We start from the raw sequence: 18,149 nt of genomic DNA, 5'->3' as shown, positions 1-18,149 counted from the left end.
TGAAATGACAGTTGAAAGACTAAAATCAAACCTCTCTTCAGTAAGCGTTAATGTTTTAAAACGGTTAAGTATTGCCTACAGCATTTTGAAAGAAAATAATATGCAACCATATTATTTTCTTTCAAAATGCTGTAGGCAATACTTAATTTGTATGCTGCCAAAATATTGAAAGTAAAGTTGTTTTTAGACAGTTGTGGCTCAAGGTTCACCTTCTCTTGGAATTAAAAGAAATGAGTGAGGTACATATTCACTATCGGCTTTCTTAAGAAACCAAAAGTCAGCATTTGATTTTTCATTAAATACTTCCATTTTATATATATATATATATCATTGCTGCTAAAAAGCTTTATTGTAGGAAAAATTCAAAGAAGGTTATAGAATAAAATAAATAGTTGCGGATTCACACTACACAATAAATTACAGAGTAACTGTGACAAATATCAATCAACCTCCTGGCTCCCCTCTCAGCAGGCTGAGGTGTTCCTTACATTACACACATAACTAACACAATTTCTCATGTTTCCCAGTGACATCTGCATTGTGATCCTGACTGGCTGGTACAGCATATGGCCAGCAAGGCCAACAGCATCAAATTCTCCTCCCATCAGGACTGCAATGACATCATCTTGCTTAAATTTAAAAGCATCATTCTGACTGCTAAGTTGAGAATAGACTCGGGGTGGAGTAGTATGGCAGGGGTAGAAGCAGCGACCAGTTTTGAATATCACTGAAGTATTTATTCTAGGTGAAAAATGACAGTGGCTCTGACAAAGTGGTAATAGTGGAATTGGTGAAATGAAGTCAGATTTCGGATATAGTTTGAAAGTAGAGTCAACAGGATTTCCTGACTGACTGGATATGGAGTGAGAAAAAGAGGAGTCAAAGTTTTTAGTTTAAGCTATAGAAAAAGAAGAGCAAATTGAGGGAAAAGATTAGGAGTTAAGTTTTGTGAGCTACATTTCAGAATTCTATTTGGCCTCAGTAAAGATACCAATTACTTGAATATATGAACCTGCAGTTCCAATGAAAGGTCTGACCTAAATATAGAACTTGGGGATAGTCAGCATAGAAATTGTATTTAAAAGAATGAGGTTAGGTAAGATCACCTAGGGGCTAATAGAGAGAAAGAAGTCTGAGGGCTGGGACCCTAAGGCTTTCTAACATTTACAGCATCAGGGAGGTAAGAAAGAAGCCTCCAGCAAGACCAAGGAAAAGCAAACCTCTGTGGGATATAAGGAGAACCAAGAAAGAATGGTACCTTAGAAACCATGGGAAGAAAGTGTTTCAAGAAGGAAAAATTATTGACTTTTCTGCTACTGAGAGGTCAAAGTAGGATGGGCACTAAAAATTCACTGTTAGGTTTGGCAACACGGATGTCACTGTTTTCCTTGTAAAGGTCTGTTGTTTTTCAGGCAGCAAAGATATTAGGGCATAAGTACTAAAATTGTTTGATTTTGACTACTTAAAAAATGGAACTATAAGATGTTTCTTTTGGCTTAGGAGGCATTTTGAAAAATTACCAAGACACCAAGGGAACACAAACTAAAAAAAAATTGGATATTTCTGCTTTAGAGGATTATGTTAACTTAGTATTTTACCATAGAGGGAGTACCTCTTAACTCTTATTTGTTCCTGCTGAAAGTTTGAGTTAGTAATTTTAAATCTCATCAGATTGCTTGCATTTAATAATCCTAATGTTGTTGAACATTTTAAAAATGAAGAAAATGTTATCTTATGAAATATCAATATTAACATCTTTGCATACATTTTTCTTCTTGCCTCCATAGGTATGGTCTGAATATGCGTTGCTTGGCAGCTCGGGTCAACTATAAGACTTTGATTATCATCTGTGCACTCTTCACTTTGGTCACAGTACTTTTATGGAATAAGTGTTCCAGTGACAAAGCAATCCAGTTTCCACGGCACTTGAGTAGTGGCTTCAGAGTGGATGGATTAGAGAAAAGAGCAGCAGCATCTGAGAGTAACCACTATGTGAACCACATGGCCAAACAGCAATCTGAGGAGGCATTCCCTCAGGAGCAGCAGAAAGCACCCCCTGTCGTTGGGGGCTTCAATAATAATGGGGGAAGCAAGGTGTTAGGACTCAAATATGAAGAAATTGACTGTCTCATAAATGATGAACACACAATTAAAGGGAGACGAGAGGGAAATGAAGTCTTTCTTCCATTCACTTGGGTAGAAAAATACTTTGATGTTTATGGAAAGGTGGTTCAGTATGATGGCTATGATCGGTTTGAATTCTCTCATAGCTATTCCAAAGTCTATGCACAAAGAGCCCCTTATCACCCTGACGGTGTATTTATGTCCTTTGAAGGCTACAATGTGGAAGTCCGAGACAGAGTCAAGTGCATAAGTGGGGTTGAAGGTTGGTATCTATTTGCTCCACTTGTATTTTCTAGCCTGATTTTGTTGAGATACCATCATACCTGAATATAGGACTATTCCATTAACCTTCCTCAGAATCTAAGATTCTCACAAGTAAAGTCAAAACATAGCAGAAATTTTGCTTTAAAATACACCATTATTATACTATGAGAGGAGATAAGAAAGGGAGAGTGCATCCCTTGGATCCCTCAATTTCCCAGTGTTGTCCTGTTACCTTATTAGACAGGTCTCTGAAAGGACGTTTCAAGTCCTCAGGATAAGACAGTACACCGACACTGAACTTATACCAAACTCCTGTAGTCTGTGTGTGCTATCTTTCATTGTCTTTAGAAACCTGAAGCAGTTGTTGTTCCTGAGGGGTTATTAGTACATTTTGGAATTTGCTTTCAAACCTAGGAATTGATGAGAAGGAAATTAAATTTGACGTTGACGTATATCATTTGAACAGGGGAAACAATGTATTTTGAGATTGGTTCAGGTTTTATTTCACTTTCCTCATTTGGTTATACAGTGATTTTAATATAATTTCAATTTTAATATTAAACTTTAATATGAATTTATTAAAATCATGTTGAAACAGCTTTTAACTTTATATTTTTGCTTTGAAAAGAAGTTTGTGGGGCTGGGGTTGTGGATCAGTGTAGAGTGCTTGCCTTGCGTGCTTGGGGCACTGGGTTCGATCCTCGGCACTACATAAATCAATAAAATAAAGGTATTGTATCCATCTACAACATTAAAAAAAAGAAGAAGATAACTCTGCAGATATCTTCAGACTCCCTCAGGTCAAAAGTGTATATAGCCATTGTCTCTGAAGTTAGTGGTGTACATCAAATTGGAAATTGGAGTCTACATATTCTGCATATTCTGATGCAAGTGTTTTCCTATTTATATGATATCTTTTTTTGTACTGTGTATTAAACCCAGGGATGCCTAACCACTGAGTCCTTTTTATTTTGAGACAGGGTTGCTTAGTCTCACTAAGTTGCTTAGAGCCTTGCTAAGTTCTGAGGCTGGTTTTAAACTTAAGATCCTCCTGCCTCAGCCTCTTGAGTCTAAGATTACAGATGTGTACCACTGCATCTATCTAATTTTTTTAGATAATATATTTACCAAAGATTAGAAGAGAGAAGGTAACAAATTTACCTATACTATGTTCTTACTATCCCAAAATAATCATTATCATTTTTGTCAATTTACTGGAGATCTTTATATTTTCTCATAAACTTTAACATAGTTTTAATGATACTTACTATCTAATAATTCAGGAAAGTAATAATTTGTTATAGATTTCAAAGATATCCATGGCCAAATCAGTAGATGCTTAGATTCTAAAGAAAAAGTAAAAAACACCCAGAGCCAATGTAATCATTATTAATATTTTGATGTGTTTTTTTCTGATCTGTTGTTGTGAATATACATTTTTAAACAAATTGGGATCATACTGCATAGTCAATTTTTTATATTGCTGTTTCAATTTATTATAATTATAGTATTTCCCCTTATAATTAAATATTTATTGGACATTTCAATGTCTAACATTCCATAGTAAGGTCATTTCATGATATATGTAATATATGAGATCCTTCTCTTTTGTTGGATACTTAGGTAATTCCCGAATTTTCTGCTATTGTAAATAATGTTACAGACCTTACTGTTAATTTTTATTGCTATTTGAATTATATCCTCAGAGTTGTATATTCCTTCTAGAGAATATAATTAACCACATGTCAGATTAAACTTTTGATATGTTTTGTCAAACAGTTTTCCAAAAAGGTAGTAGCCCTCCTCATGTTTCCAGTAGCATAATAAGAGGGTGCTTTTGTCTCAAATTCCATCATGGAACATTGTTTTTAATCTGTTATTTACAAAAAGACCTTATAGTTTTCTTCTTTTAACAACTGTGAGGTCAAGTATCATTCCTGTGCTACTAACCATGTCTTCATGTTCTTTCCCCCCCTTTTTTCTAATGCAAGTAGTAGGGTTTTTAAAACAGGTATTTGTAAGAACTTTGTATTTATAATATACTAAGAGTAGCAATACTTTGTTGCATTTGTTATAGATACTTTCTTCAATTCGCTTATCTTTTAATTATGATTTATTAGTTTTAGAAGATTTTAGTTCTGTTTATTAAACATATAAATTTGAACTTTGTGACTTATTCATTTTATGCTTAGAAAGGCATTTGCTATACCAGGATTTTATTTTTATTTTCTTTAATAATTTTATAGTTTCGTTATTTTTCTTTTTTAGTTTGTTGTTGTTTTTGTTTTGCAGTTCTAGGGACCAAACCCAGGCCTCAAACATGATGGGCAGGTGCTCTATACTACTAAGCTATACCACCCTCAGCCTCTCATTTAACTTTTTTAGTCCAGCTAAATTGATCTTTATTTTGAAAAATGGTATAAGTCAGGTACTCATTTTAGATTTTTTCCCCCAACATGTTTCAAATGATCTTTTCTCCTGATTTATGAATTCAGGGTTTATCATTATACTAAATTCTTATGAATACTCTGGAGGATGTTACTTCCATTGGGAAGTCTCAGTTTTATGCCAGTTATACATTAGTATAGACTAATATATATGAGCTTATATAAACCTACCTTTTATTAAGTGATAATTCTGCTTTAATTTGGAGGGGGTCTATCTCTTGAAAAGAGTATATAGATGTTAAACAATTTATTTATAACCTATATAGTCCCTGTATTAGTCCGTCTTTTGTTGCTATGACAAGATACCTGAGGCTGGGTACTTTCTAAAGAAAAGAGATTTATTTAGCTATTAGTTTGTTGTTGTTTTTTTTTTTTTTTTTTTTTTTGGAGGCTAAAACTCAAAACAGCCTATGTTGATTTTGGCCAGGGCCTCCTTGGCCCTGTCACATCATGAATGGCATCAGAGAGCTATTGCAGCAAGAGGACCAAGTGGAAGCCAGAGCATAGGAGGAGCCAGGCTTACTCTTTAACGAGAACCCTCTCATGAAAACTAACCAAAGTCCCAAAAGCAGTACATTAATTCTTTCTGAGAGCACCACCTTCAGTGTCCTAATTATTTCCTACTAGGTCCTACTTCTTAAAGATTCTGTCACCTCTCACATTCATAAAACTGGGGATCAAGTTTCCAAACATGAAACATTGGGGGACACGCTTATGCCATATTGAAACCATAGCAATCATTAGTTTCTTAAACATTATTTTGAAACTGCATTAAAACACATGCAATTATGTAGATTCCCAGTCTCTGCTGTGCCCATCAGATGTTTGTTCACTCATTTTAGAACTACAGTATTCTATGCAGTATATTCTTGTAGTTCCCATGTAGGAAATTAGTAAAATAAAGACTAATACCAAACATCTAAAAAATTTTGTAAGAAATTTATTAATAAATTATCTCAAGAATCAATGGTCAAATATAGAACTTCAACTCAATTTTTGAAAACACTCCTTAGAAATTAATTTTTAGCAAGAAGGATATAAAAAAATTGAAGCACTTGTTTTGTATCTTATGTTACCTAGTCATAACTATCTTTTTAAGCAAATACTGTAACCATCAGATGACATACTTAGTTCTCAGACCACACTTTGACATTGGAGAGAGAGATGAGGAAATAGAAAGCAAACGTTAAAATTTCAGGCTTAGTATTTAGAATAAAATCTTAGTGACATCTTCATACTTCTAAATTATACAAAATTTGAATGTACGAAGGACAATTATGAAACATGGTATTTGTGGCAAAAGTAAGACACTTGAAAGAGTCCTTAAAAGGTAATTGGTAATGTTAAATTGCTCTCTCAACAAATAATGAGTGAATGAATACTTTTATCTGGTTAATTAACTAATTTTCTAGTAATTATGAAAGCAGTATAAAAAGCTCAAAAGTTGCTCATAACCCTAAAACATTCTCCAGAAGTAAAATCCTATTCATTTTGTTTCTCTTTTTATAGGGGTGCCATTATCTACACAATGGGGACCTCAAGGCTATTTCTACCCAATCCAGATTGCACAGTATGGGTTAAGTCATTACAGCAAGAATCTAACTGAGAAACCCCCTCACATAGAGGTGTATGAAACAGCAGAAGACAGGGACAGAAACATCAAACCTAATGACTGGACTGTGCCAAAGGGCTGCTTTATGGCCAGTGTGACTGATAAATCTAGATTCACCAATGTTAAACAGTTTATTGCTCCAGGTAAGTTATGTACTATGTATGTCAGCTAATTTTATGTTAATCCATAGCACCTGGTATTCCTTTAAAATTTTAATATGGGTTTTAAAAACATATATCAGACCTTTAATATTATATAAGTAAATAAACAAATGCTGTCACCTAAGTGAAATCTCTAAAGAATGAACAGCTAGGAAAAAAAAAAAAGTTATTGCTGGATGCGGAAGTACACACCTGTAATTCCAGAAACTTAGATGGCTGAGGCAGGAGGATCACAATTTAGCAAGACCTTGTCTCAAAGTAAAACTAAAAAGGGTAATGGATGTAACTCAGTGGTAGAGCACTACTAGGTTCAATCCCCAGTACTGGGAGGGGAAAAAAAGGAGTTATAAAAAGGAATATTTACTATGTGAAAAGCTAAGCCATAGACTGAAAACATCCAGATTATGGGACTGGGGATATAGTTCAATGGTAGAGCTCTTGCTTAGCATGTCCCAAGTCATGGGTTCAGTCCCCACCATCATACACACACACACAAGCGAGATCACTACAGTGTGTACCTCCAGGGTCTATAGCCTGTAGGATTGAAGCTCCATGGTTTTGGTTTGGTTTGGTTTGGTTTGGTTTTTGCATTGCTGGGGATTGAACCAGGGCTTTACACATGATAGGTAAGCACTGTACACTGAGCTTCACCCCCAGGATCCCTTGGTTTATTTTAATATTTCAGTATAGTTTGTACAGTTTATTTGTAGTTTATATTAGTTTGCAGTTTATTATGCACCAAGGCAGAAACTATTTTATGGAAAGACCCATCCTTTCCTTTGTATATTTTTTACCATTAGCGTTTCATTTTTTCAAGAAAATGTAGCATTACCAAATAGACATGCTCCCTGATTGAATTCTGTTAATGTACTAAATTATCTCAAACTTCATATAAAACCATTTTCATTAATAAAATCACTTATAAAATCAAATTAACTTTATGCAACATTTCCCCTTTTACTAAGACAGTCTCATTAATTAGGATATAATGTATTTTTCTGCACCAATCAATATCCATGAGAATTAATGACTCCATTACTTAAAAAGACAATGAAATAATCTCAGCACCTCTGGCTTAATTCTCGATGGGGAAATGTTGTCAAGATCAGAACTTCCCCCCTCCCGCTAACCTTGCAGTCAGTAAATAAAAAGAAATGAAAAGTTTTAAGACCTCTTCTATATTCTCTCCTTGTCTTTTATTGATGACTGTGTAATTCATAGACCTTGAAAGCCACAATATAAATCTACTCATTCTAGATGGCCTTAAGTAATGGATTTATGAGTGCTTAATGCAGTGCAAATAATGGATGACCTTTAGTTTTTATTCTGTGACTAGAACTTCTTTTCTCCCAGGGTACTCTGTGATATTCCAGTACATGGAGCATCTTTGCTTATTATTAAACAACAGGCTTGGCTGGATGAGAAGTTGCAAGAAAATGTTTTAACAATGTTTAGCTTGGGGTATTGCAGTGGGGAAGTGTTACACTAAGCAAAAGAACATTGAGCTTCAGGCGCACCCAAGGAGCTTAGTTTTATGTTCCTTAATAGTGTGGTTTAGATTAGGGTAGAAAATCACAACCCTTGTCTTGATCTCCTCAAATGTCTGGGAGTTTTTCTTAAAACAATCTTCTGAACTCATTCTATTTAGAGCAGCAGATTTCATTGTACACTTTTAGGTGCTCTGGGAAATACAGAAGATAGGTTCTCACATCCTACTTTGGGGAATCTTCATTTTAGCTCTTTATTCTATGGCCAGTAGCTTAAGATAAACCACTTCCTAACATAGTGATAAGCATAGAGAGGAAGGATCTCCGTGACAGCTACTCTGCCAGTGGAACACACCTACTCAGAGTTGGCACTTCCTGGTGATTAAGTGTGCTAGTTGGGAGTGGCATGCAGGTTTTGATATCCTGGGTGTACTATAGTTACATACTACAGGTCTGAGAGGGAATGAAGTTGAGTTACTACTCAGCAGAGCGGGATAAGGGAATCAAAGTGGTGTGCGAGATGAGGCTTTTTAGAAGACAGAGAGTTCATGGGAGATGAATTCAGAGAGTCACTGTTGAGAAGAACTTTGGACTGGTATCTTAAAGCATATGCCTAAGTGAAGTAAGATTTTGGAAGACCAGGAGCTGAATGGTGTCAGCCTATTATTTTTACTTTCTTTTCCTTGAAATTTTTTGCCTGAAATGGAACAAAATCATCTAGAGTAAACAACCATTATATGAGTCTGCAACGTATTTTTTATCGTTTTATTTGATGAATAATGTTTTTTCTTCCTAACTTTAAAATTGAACAAATTTAAGCTTTGTGCCTGTTCTATTCTATTAAATTAGTTTTTCCTTACCCAAAACACTCTGTTTCATTTCTAGGAACCCACTTTCCCCTCCTATCTCTATAGTCATTCTTTTTTAGGCTACTTGTGAGCTTCTCTTCTGCCTTGATCCTCATCTCCGTGTTCTTCAAGGTTCTAAGTAAGGCCTGATTCTCAATCCACATAGTAAGCCTATTGATTAAATGAATGAATATTAAGTTTGCATTGAAAACATTGATTTTTTTCAGCTTTATGAGGCATAATTGAAAAATAAAATTGATTATAATTAAGGCATACAGTGTGATGCTTTGATATACATTTATAAATATCTTTATAAATTTATAGTACATTTATAAATTATCTTGTGAATTTATTGCCACAGTCAAGTGAGTTAACACACCAATCACCTCACATAGTTACCTTTTTTGTGCACATGTGGTACTGAGAACATCAAAGATCTCTCCCAACACATTTTAAGTATTTGATATGGTATCATTATCTATAGTCATCATACTGTACATTAGATGCCAAGAACTTATCCATTTTATAACTGAAAGCTGATATCCTTTGACCAGTATATCTCCACTTCCTCCACCTCCCAGCCCACAATAACCACCATTGTACCATCTGAGTTCAACTTTCTTAGATCCAGATATAGTATGTCTTTCTCTGACTTACTTCACTAGCATTATTCCCTCAAAGTTCATCTATGTTATTGCAAATGGCAGAATTTCTTTTTATGACTGAATGATATTCTACCAGACATACACATTATCCACTCATCCGTCACTGCACACTTAGGTTTTTTCCATTTCTTGGCTGTTATGAATAATCCTGAAGTGAACATAGGAATTCAGATATCTCTGAGATACGGATTTAATTTCCTTTGGGTATGTACCCAGAAGTGGAATTGCTGTCTCGCATAGTAGTTCTATTTTTAATTTTTTGAGGAACCTCGATGACTGCCAATTTATATTCCCATTCAGAGTGTGCAAGAGTTCCCTTTTCTCCGTATCTTCACCAATACTTTGTTAGTTTTGTCTTTTTGATGATAGCCTTTCCAACAAGTATGAAATGATATTTCATTGTGGTTTTGATTTACATTTCCCTGATGATTAGGGATGTTGATCACCTTTTTGTGTATCTTTTGGCCATCAGTATATCTTCTTTAGAAAGATATTTATTCAGATCCCTTGCCTGTTTTTTAATTATTTAATTTTTTCTATTGAGTTACAAAAGTTTCTTATATACTTTAGCATATTAACCCCTTATCAGATATATGTTTTACAAATATTTTTTCCTATTCTGTAGGCCACATTTTCATTTTGTTGTTTGATCCCTATTCTGTGGGAAAATATAGTTTGACATAGTCCCACATGTTTATTTTTGCTGCTGTTTGTGCTTTTAGTGTCAACCCCCCCAAAAAAAAAAATCATTGACAAGATTAGCACCTACCTCCCTAGCACCTACCCACTCCCTCCCTCCCCTCCTTCCTTTGTTTTCTTAAATATGTACATGTACCCCATATACCAGATAAAGCTACAGTAACTCATAGGAATGACTGCTCAGAAAAACTAGGGTCATAGGTTTCAAACAATAGAAAAATCAGAACTTTCTTTTAGTAGATTTGAAGCAGGAGTCTTCAGATAGTATATTTCCAGGAGCTTTCCGAACCTTACCATCCCACTTGCTACCATTCAAATCCTCCTGATGATGTTGGCAGGTTATTTAACCTCCTAGGTAGCGCTATAAAATAAAAATTAAAAGACCTGTTTAATAGAATTACTGTGAAGAATGCAGAGTTGTTGGTTGCTTTAATTTGTGGATTTTCTCCATCACTTCTCCTATGTATGACTCAGAACTCCCTCTGCTGGTGGTATAATTTTAGGAAAATTAATAATGAATTTTTTCAAAGGTCATACCATGACATCATTCATTCCTGAATTCTTTGGACTGATCTGGTATATGAAGACATAATAAGGTGATTTATTTAACCATGTCATTTCATTACATTTTTATATATAAGTTGAGAGTTAGAACAGAATTCTGGGAGGAAATGGATTCTTCAGTTTCCTCTCATTTATACTTCCAAAGATGGGTCATTCAGTTTGTTATCCAGTTTGGCTAGAATAGATGTCAGAGTTAAAAATATTGTCTGATGAATGAGATATTACCCTAAGAATGAAAAAATAAGGAGCACTCAGGATAGTCTGCTCTGCAGAATATAATTTAATCCTGAGTGATTCATAAGTCAGTTCAGAACCCAGCAGTGTTTCAGGGATATTGTGCTGAGCTTCAGATTCTGTTTCACTCTGGAAGCAGGAAAATGCTAGTTAGGGAAGAAAGTACATGTTGATATTTTGCCAGATAAAATAGATTTTTACTTCATTAAAGGTTACTTGTAAAATCAATTTCTAAAATGCCACTCAAAGCCTTATTTGATACATAAGTCTATCATGACGTTTTATTTTGTATGCCTTTTTTCCATATTTTTAATTGGTGCATTGTACTTGTGCATAATGGTGGGATTTGTTGTTACCTATTTTTATGTGCACACAATTCAATAATATAATTTGGCCAGTATCACTCCCTAGCACCTACCCACTCCCTCCCTCCCCTCCTTCCTCCCCTTGGACAATGTCCTCATTCTTGATACAGCTTCCATAATTGTTCCATTAAAATGAAATGATTAAGAACCTTGGCCACCTGTGTCCATACTGATAGAATCCAGTGTTGCAAATTAAATGATAAACTCAACATGCTGGCGCTCTCCAAGCTGTCCACACCATATACGCTGTCATAAGTTCATATTTCTAGTCTTTACTTCCAGTGACATGCTAATGATTTCCTCAAAGACTTTCCAAAGCAGAGATGTGATTTTATGATTGTGTCTAAGAGAAATAACCCTTCCATTGATATTCTCCTGAGGATGCCATTTCCAACAGCATTTGTCTTATAGTTTTTGAACTTTGGTCCAAGAAACCTGGATTCTAGTCCCTGCTCTAACCACTAATTAGCTTTTGGCCTTGAGTGAACCCTTATTTAACCTTACAAAACCTGCATATCTTTATCTCTAAAATGGAAATAATTCCAGCTTTAACAGCCTCAGAAGATAATTTTAAGGATCAAATGAGGTAATACATGTGGAAATTTAAGCTGTATAAAGATCATTTTTTCCTTAATGTTTTAAAATTTGTACTACCTGTATTTTTCATTGTTTTTACTGCTGCTGGGTTTTTTAAAAATATTTTTTAGTTGCAGTTGGACACAATACCTTTATTTTATTTATTTATTTTTATGTGGTGCCAAGGATTGAACCCATTGCCTCACACATGCTAGGCAAGCGCTATACCACTGAGCTACAACCCCAGCCCTACTGGATGTTTTTGTTTGTTTGTTTGTTTGTTTTAATATGCTCAGTTTCTTTTCTTGGGAGATACAGCTGCAGAATATATATGAATAGAGCAGTATTCAGAAAGTCATTTTTCTGAGAACTCACCATCATTTTACTATAACTTTATAAGAGAAAATTTTGTTTAATAATTTATCAGATGAAACAACTTTTACTATTTTATTATCGTGATAATTAGTGATAGTAATCACTATTACTCTTACTTTATTATAAGCCATTGTCTCTTTTTAAATTCTCTCAGTTACTCTGCAAAGTAAAGTAATAACTTTTGAACAATGGAGAAATCAAGGCTGAAAGAGGTATATTTTTGCTTTCTCAAAGCTAGTGGTAGAGGAGAAATTCATGCTGCCCTCACACACACACATGACTTTTTCTCTAATACATGAGCCCATTGCTCAACTTTCAGTAGTTCTATTCTTAACTCCAGAGAACATCAAAAACAAACTTACCCTTTTCATCATTAAGGACATATATTGTGAAGCCAGATTATATAACAACATTTTGTACCTTGGGTACGTTATGTAACTCTTGTGTGTCTGAGTTCTTCAACCATAAAGTTGGAGCGGTACTCTAGTACCTCTTGTAATTAAGAGAAATAAATGACTTAATATATATAAAATGCTTAGAACATAGTAAGCACATATTAAATATTAAATAGATTAGAAATTGAAAACTTGTATATGCTATTCTTTCTAGAACTTCTAACCTCTCTTTTAAAATGTGTGCTGAGCTAGCTTTTGGCTATTTTTTCTTCTTTGCAGAATGGGTATACTAGAATAGTCATTGATTACTGATACCTGGCATTGGATCTGGAAAAGACAATTTGAAAATACCCTTGTCACTTGCTCTGAATCCTTTAAACCAGACATGGCCAAAGTTCTGAGCTTTGGTCCAGTTCTCAGAAGCTACCAGGAACTCGCCCATTCTGTCATTTGTTTATGGTTGATTTAATTAAAAAAGTACATAAATAATGATATGATACCCAAAATGCCCAGGTCTTAATTTTGTATGGTCAGTGGTTATAAAAGATAAATTGCAATTATATTTCAAATACAAAAGCGCTTTTATACTAACAGTCTTTGTTGATATTTTTCCCTCTACAGAGACCAGTGAAGGTGTGTCCTTGCAACTGGGAAACACAAAAGATTTTATTATTTCATTTGACCTCAAGTTCTTGACAAATGGGAGTATATCCGTGGTTCTAGAGACTACAGAAAAGAATCAGCTCTTCACTGTACATTATGTCTCAAATACCCAACTGATTGCTTTTAAAGAAAGAGACATATACTATGGCATTGGGCCCAGAACTTCATGGAGCACAGTTACCAGAGACCTGGTCACTGACCTCAGGAAAGGAGTGGGTCTTTCCAACACAAAAGCTGTCAAGCCAACCAAAATTATGCCCAAAAAGGTAGTTAGGTTGATTGCAAAAGGGAAGGGATTCCTTGACAACATTACCATCTCTACCACAGCCCACATGGCTGCATTCTTTGCTGCTAGCGATTGGCTGGTCAGGAATCAGGATGAGAAAGGTGGCTGGCCAATTATGGTAACCCGTAAGCTAGGGGAAGGGTTTAAGTCTTTAGAACCAGGGTGGTACTCTGCCATGGCCCAAGGGCAAGCCATTTCTACATTAGTCAGGGCCTATCTGTTAACAAAAGACCACATATTCCTCAATTCAGCTTTAAGGGCAACAGCCCCTTACAAGTTTCTGTCAGAGCAGCATGGAGTTAAAGCTGTGTTCATGAATAAACATGACTGGTATGAAGAATATCCAACCACACCTAGCTCTTTTGTTTTAAATGGCTTTATGTATTCTTTAATTGGGCTGTATGACTTAAAAGAAACTGCAGGGGAAAAACTTGGGAAAGAAGCAAGGTCCTTGTATGACCGTGGCATGGAATCCCTTAAAGCCATGCTGCCCTTGTATGATACTGGCTCAGGAACCATCTATGACCTCCGTCACTTCATGCTCGGCATCGCTCCCAACCTTGCCCGCTGGGACTATCATACCACCCACATCAATCAGCTGCAGTTACTCAGTACCATTGATGAGTCCCCGATCTTCAAAGAATTTGTGAAGAGGTGGAAAAGCTACCTTAAAGGCAGCAGGGCAAAGCACAACTAGAGCTCAACCAAAATCACATTTCAGCCTCTTCTGAACCCAGAAACTACGGCTCTGTCTCAGCAGAGCACAGGCACACTTTTAAAGGTTGTGTATACTATGTTTTTGTGGATTAAAGCAAAGTGATAAGTGATCCTTAAAATCCGTCTTCTGAAATAATTGCATTCCATGGGTTGAGTGTTTAGAAATGTAGGAGGCATTTAGAGCAGAGTTTAGTCAGCCAAACAAAGATGTTTGTCTTAGCTTTGCTCAACACCTCATGGAGCCACACAGATAGTCCAGTCCTGCTCAGCATGGGAAAAATCATGGTAAGTAGCTATTACCGGCCAGCTGTCTAGCACTTACCTAGAGACTGGTATGGAGCTCTTTAAAACGTGATTATTTATATTTATATTGAAAGCAGACTTTTCAAAAAATTATGTGCTGTAATACAGTAAAAAATGTATTTGTAGCCTGGATAGTGGACTGTGTTCAACTTTTTAAAAAGCTGTTTTTTTTCTACAGATTCATTTCTTGGGGATAAATGTCACATTTGTTCAATTTGTTATATATGGAGAATATTTTGAATTATGGTTTTCTTGAAATATGTAAATTAAATACACAACCAGTGTTCAGGCTTCACAGTTATATAATGTAAGCACAACTAAAATGAAACTTGTTGACTGCACAAGAAATTACAAAAATGTTATCTGTTTTGTGAAACTTAATCTACAATCAGTAAAAGTTTGATAATCAGTCTATCCCTCCCTCAGCCCCCAACTTAATGGTTTCTTTTTTGTCACTGTCTGGAATCATGTATTTCATTTCAGCCTGCACTTTGGGAGTTTTGTTCATGGGGTGGGGGATATTTGGGGAGACATTATGTGGAATATTTATTACAAATCTAAATTTGGAAAGGGACTAGTAAATTTAAGTCTACCATCACTTCCTGTTAGGATTTCCCATCCCCTTTAAGGAAAGTACTAGGTTAAATATACATGAATCATAATAAAGTTTTCTCCTGCCTAGATCATTTTTTATTATCATTTTCCAAATCATTGATTCTGTCATTGTTTTTTCCTTTGAAATGTAATTTTAAATTTTTCCAGCTGTTAAAAGAAATGCTACTGTGTTTGCTGCCCATATAATCAGAGCTTTATTTAGGTTATGTATCATACCAAACCTCATAAATAGGTTCCATAGTCCTTGGACCATGGGCAATGTCTGCTATAGGGCTTCAGATATTAGGTTAAAACAAAGGGGTTGATTTTGCTCTGGTTTTTGTTTTAGGGTATGATAATACACCAAATCAATACTATAATCTACAGTTTGGAAATATGAGACCCAACACTTTCAAGGGACTGACAAACACAACGCAGTTTATCTGTGACCTCTACCAGGTACACATTTAAGAGCCAGATGGATTACCTGCCTACACACTATATCTTAATTAATTCACCCTACCAACCACTGCTTAGAAGGTGGGAAGCATATGTGAGATATATATATCATAACATCACCTAAGGGAGCAAGAGTCAAGAAGGTTGAGCTCTACACTGAAGACAATATCAAACTGGCCATAGAAAAATAAGCTTAAACTCCCAATTTTTATGACCACAAGGGTTATTAGGCTTTTCCCCTTTGTAGTTCTTATGCATTAGATGGCTCAGCATTGTTTAAACATATAAAATATGTTGTATTGTCTTGGCAGTAAAAATGAAGACTCCCCTCTTTTTTGTTGTTGTTGTTTTCAATGCCAATACTCAAAACAAACTTTATTCCATCTGAGAACCTTATACTTCATCATATTTGTTATTATTTAGAATGGTCCAGACTTCTGCTTTGTGTTTGCACATTGGTCTTCAGATTAGGGGAATCAGTGAAAACAGTATGGTACTGCTTCTGTGACAAATATCAGTGCCTTAACAATATGGCCGTTCTTTTCCACTGAAGAAGGAAAGATTTTTTGATCTAGAAATGGCATTGCTATTTCACTGCTGTTGGTTTTACACTGCCTGCCTTCCACATCACAACAGCAACTTGATTTGTCCTGTGAGCCCAGAATTATCTAAGAGGATGAGTTGAACCCATAGCAGCAGCATTGTCTGTACAGACCCATAAATGCTTATCAGACTTCAGGATGCCTCTGGATCACCTGGGAGCTTATTGAAATGTAGATCCCAGATACTCTAACTCTGCCTGTAGCATGATAATCTGCATGTTTCACAAGCATCCAGGCGATTGTGATGCAGGGGAGCTGGGGCATACCTGGAGGGATGCTGCCTGGGATCCTCCACTGCATTTTCTCTACAAACAACTATGGCATTTGGGGATTTTCAATCATGTAAAATGTTTTCTTAGTTTAGAGAGAATAGGGAGGGTATTTTAAAGTTTTAATTTGTTTCTTTACATTTCTATTTAAGATTATAGGTTTACTTTTGTTTTCTGTTTTCCACTTACCTTAAGTTAGCATTGATGTGAAACCTAGTGCCACTTCAGTTGTAAAACAAGCCAAAAGTTTCTGGATGGAGGTCAAGTTTGACCCATTAGGAGTTATTGTATATAAACACTTCACCCAAGAACCATCCAGTGAACATGAGCAAATGCAAAAATGACACCCAAGCACAAGTCTCCAGATGTGGCGGTCCTTTTCCTTTGTTGGTATGCAAACTTTCACTGAAAGCTGCTATTTTCATCCTCCTTGTAATTGTTTTCTTGTTTATTCTCCATTGTACATGTGGGTTATATACCATGTGTTAAATATGCAATAAAGTGTTTACTGGATGCCCTTCTGAAGGGTAGTCCTTTGTAAAGCTGTACAGACTTTGCAGTTTAAGCACAATGTGCACATGTTAGTTTTATATACAGCAAAACTTGATTTTTTGCAGATGGAAAGGTATTTTGTTTCTCTACAAAGTAAATGGATTGTTTGTGCTTAATGTAAAGCTGCTTTATAAAATTGTAAAATAAAGTTTGTATCTTAAAAGGAATATACCTGGACATGTCTCTTTCTTCTTGGATTATCCTAAAACTCTTTGAGCCCAGCAAGCTCATTTCTGACTATTCCTTTTCAACCCATGGTGTCTAGTCAGGCTGAGATAGGGTAGAAGATAAGGGTAGGTAGAAAGGAGACATGCAGGAATACAAGGGGGACCATAATTTAAAGTCCACTTCAGTGGATTAAAAATTCGGGTTTAAAAGTCATTTTCACTTAACCTTGATCACAAACAGAACTATTAAGTGAATTATTAGACTTATCGACAGGTACGCTGATGTAAATATTGTGTTCAGAAAGCAGAACATGTCAAAGACAGAAAAAAGAAGATAACCCCTCCATCCCAGTAATGGTCAACATGTCCTCTTACCCACACAAAGGAGAACTAAAAACACCCTCTTAGAGCATGCCCCTGTACCACTGGTCTTCCATGTATAAACATGCCTAGCTAAGATGGAGCTAGCGTGCTCCTCTCCAACCCCTGCACGCTGCCCTGTCCCTCGGAGTATGTGCTACTTCCTTTCTCTGAGTAAAATCAACCTGTGCCTCAGTTTGACCCATCCTCAAATTCCTTTCTGCAACGACATGGAGTACCCTTAAGGCCTGAGTTGAAGTCCACCTCCCTTTGGGGGACCTCCTCAGGACCCCCGATCCTGATGACAAGGCAACAAGTGTGGTTCATGTAAGGACAAATAGTCTGACAAAGTGGGGAAGAA

At 35.8% G+C, this 18,149-nt stretch overlaps 1 protein-coding gene across 2 annotated transcripts in view; it reads left to right on the top strand.

Moving 5' to 3' along the window:
* Positions 1-17,422, top strand: part of GLCE (glucuronic acid epimerase) — a 107,648-nt gene extending 90,226 nt beyond the window's left edge. For both annotated transcript variants that reach the window (XM_081289897.1, XM_081289896.1), the window contains 3 exons: positions 1,788-2,386; positions 6,345-6,590; positions 13,438-17,422. In XM_081289897.1, the coding sequence (XP_081146023.1) occupies positions 1,801-2,386; positions 6,345-6,590; positions 13,438-14,462 (1,857 nt within the window). In that variant the 5' untranslated portion in view covers positions 1,788-1,800 and the 3' untranslated portion in view covers positions 14,463-17,422. The remainder of the gene's footprint in view (positions 1-1,787; positions 2,387-6,344; positions 6,591-13,437) is intronic.
* The last annotated feature ends 727 nt before the right edge of the window (positions 17,423-18,149 follow it).

The sequence above is a fragment of the Spermophilus citellus genome (assembly GCF_964194105.1).
Source record: "Spermophilus citellus genome assembly, chromosome: 4".
NCBI classification, from domain to species: Eukaryota; Metazoa; Chordata; class Mammalia; order Rodentia; family Sciuridae; genus Spermophilus; species Spermophilus citellus.
This window is presented reverse-complemented; position numbering and strand designations above follow the sequence as displayed.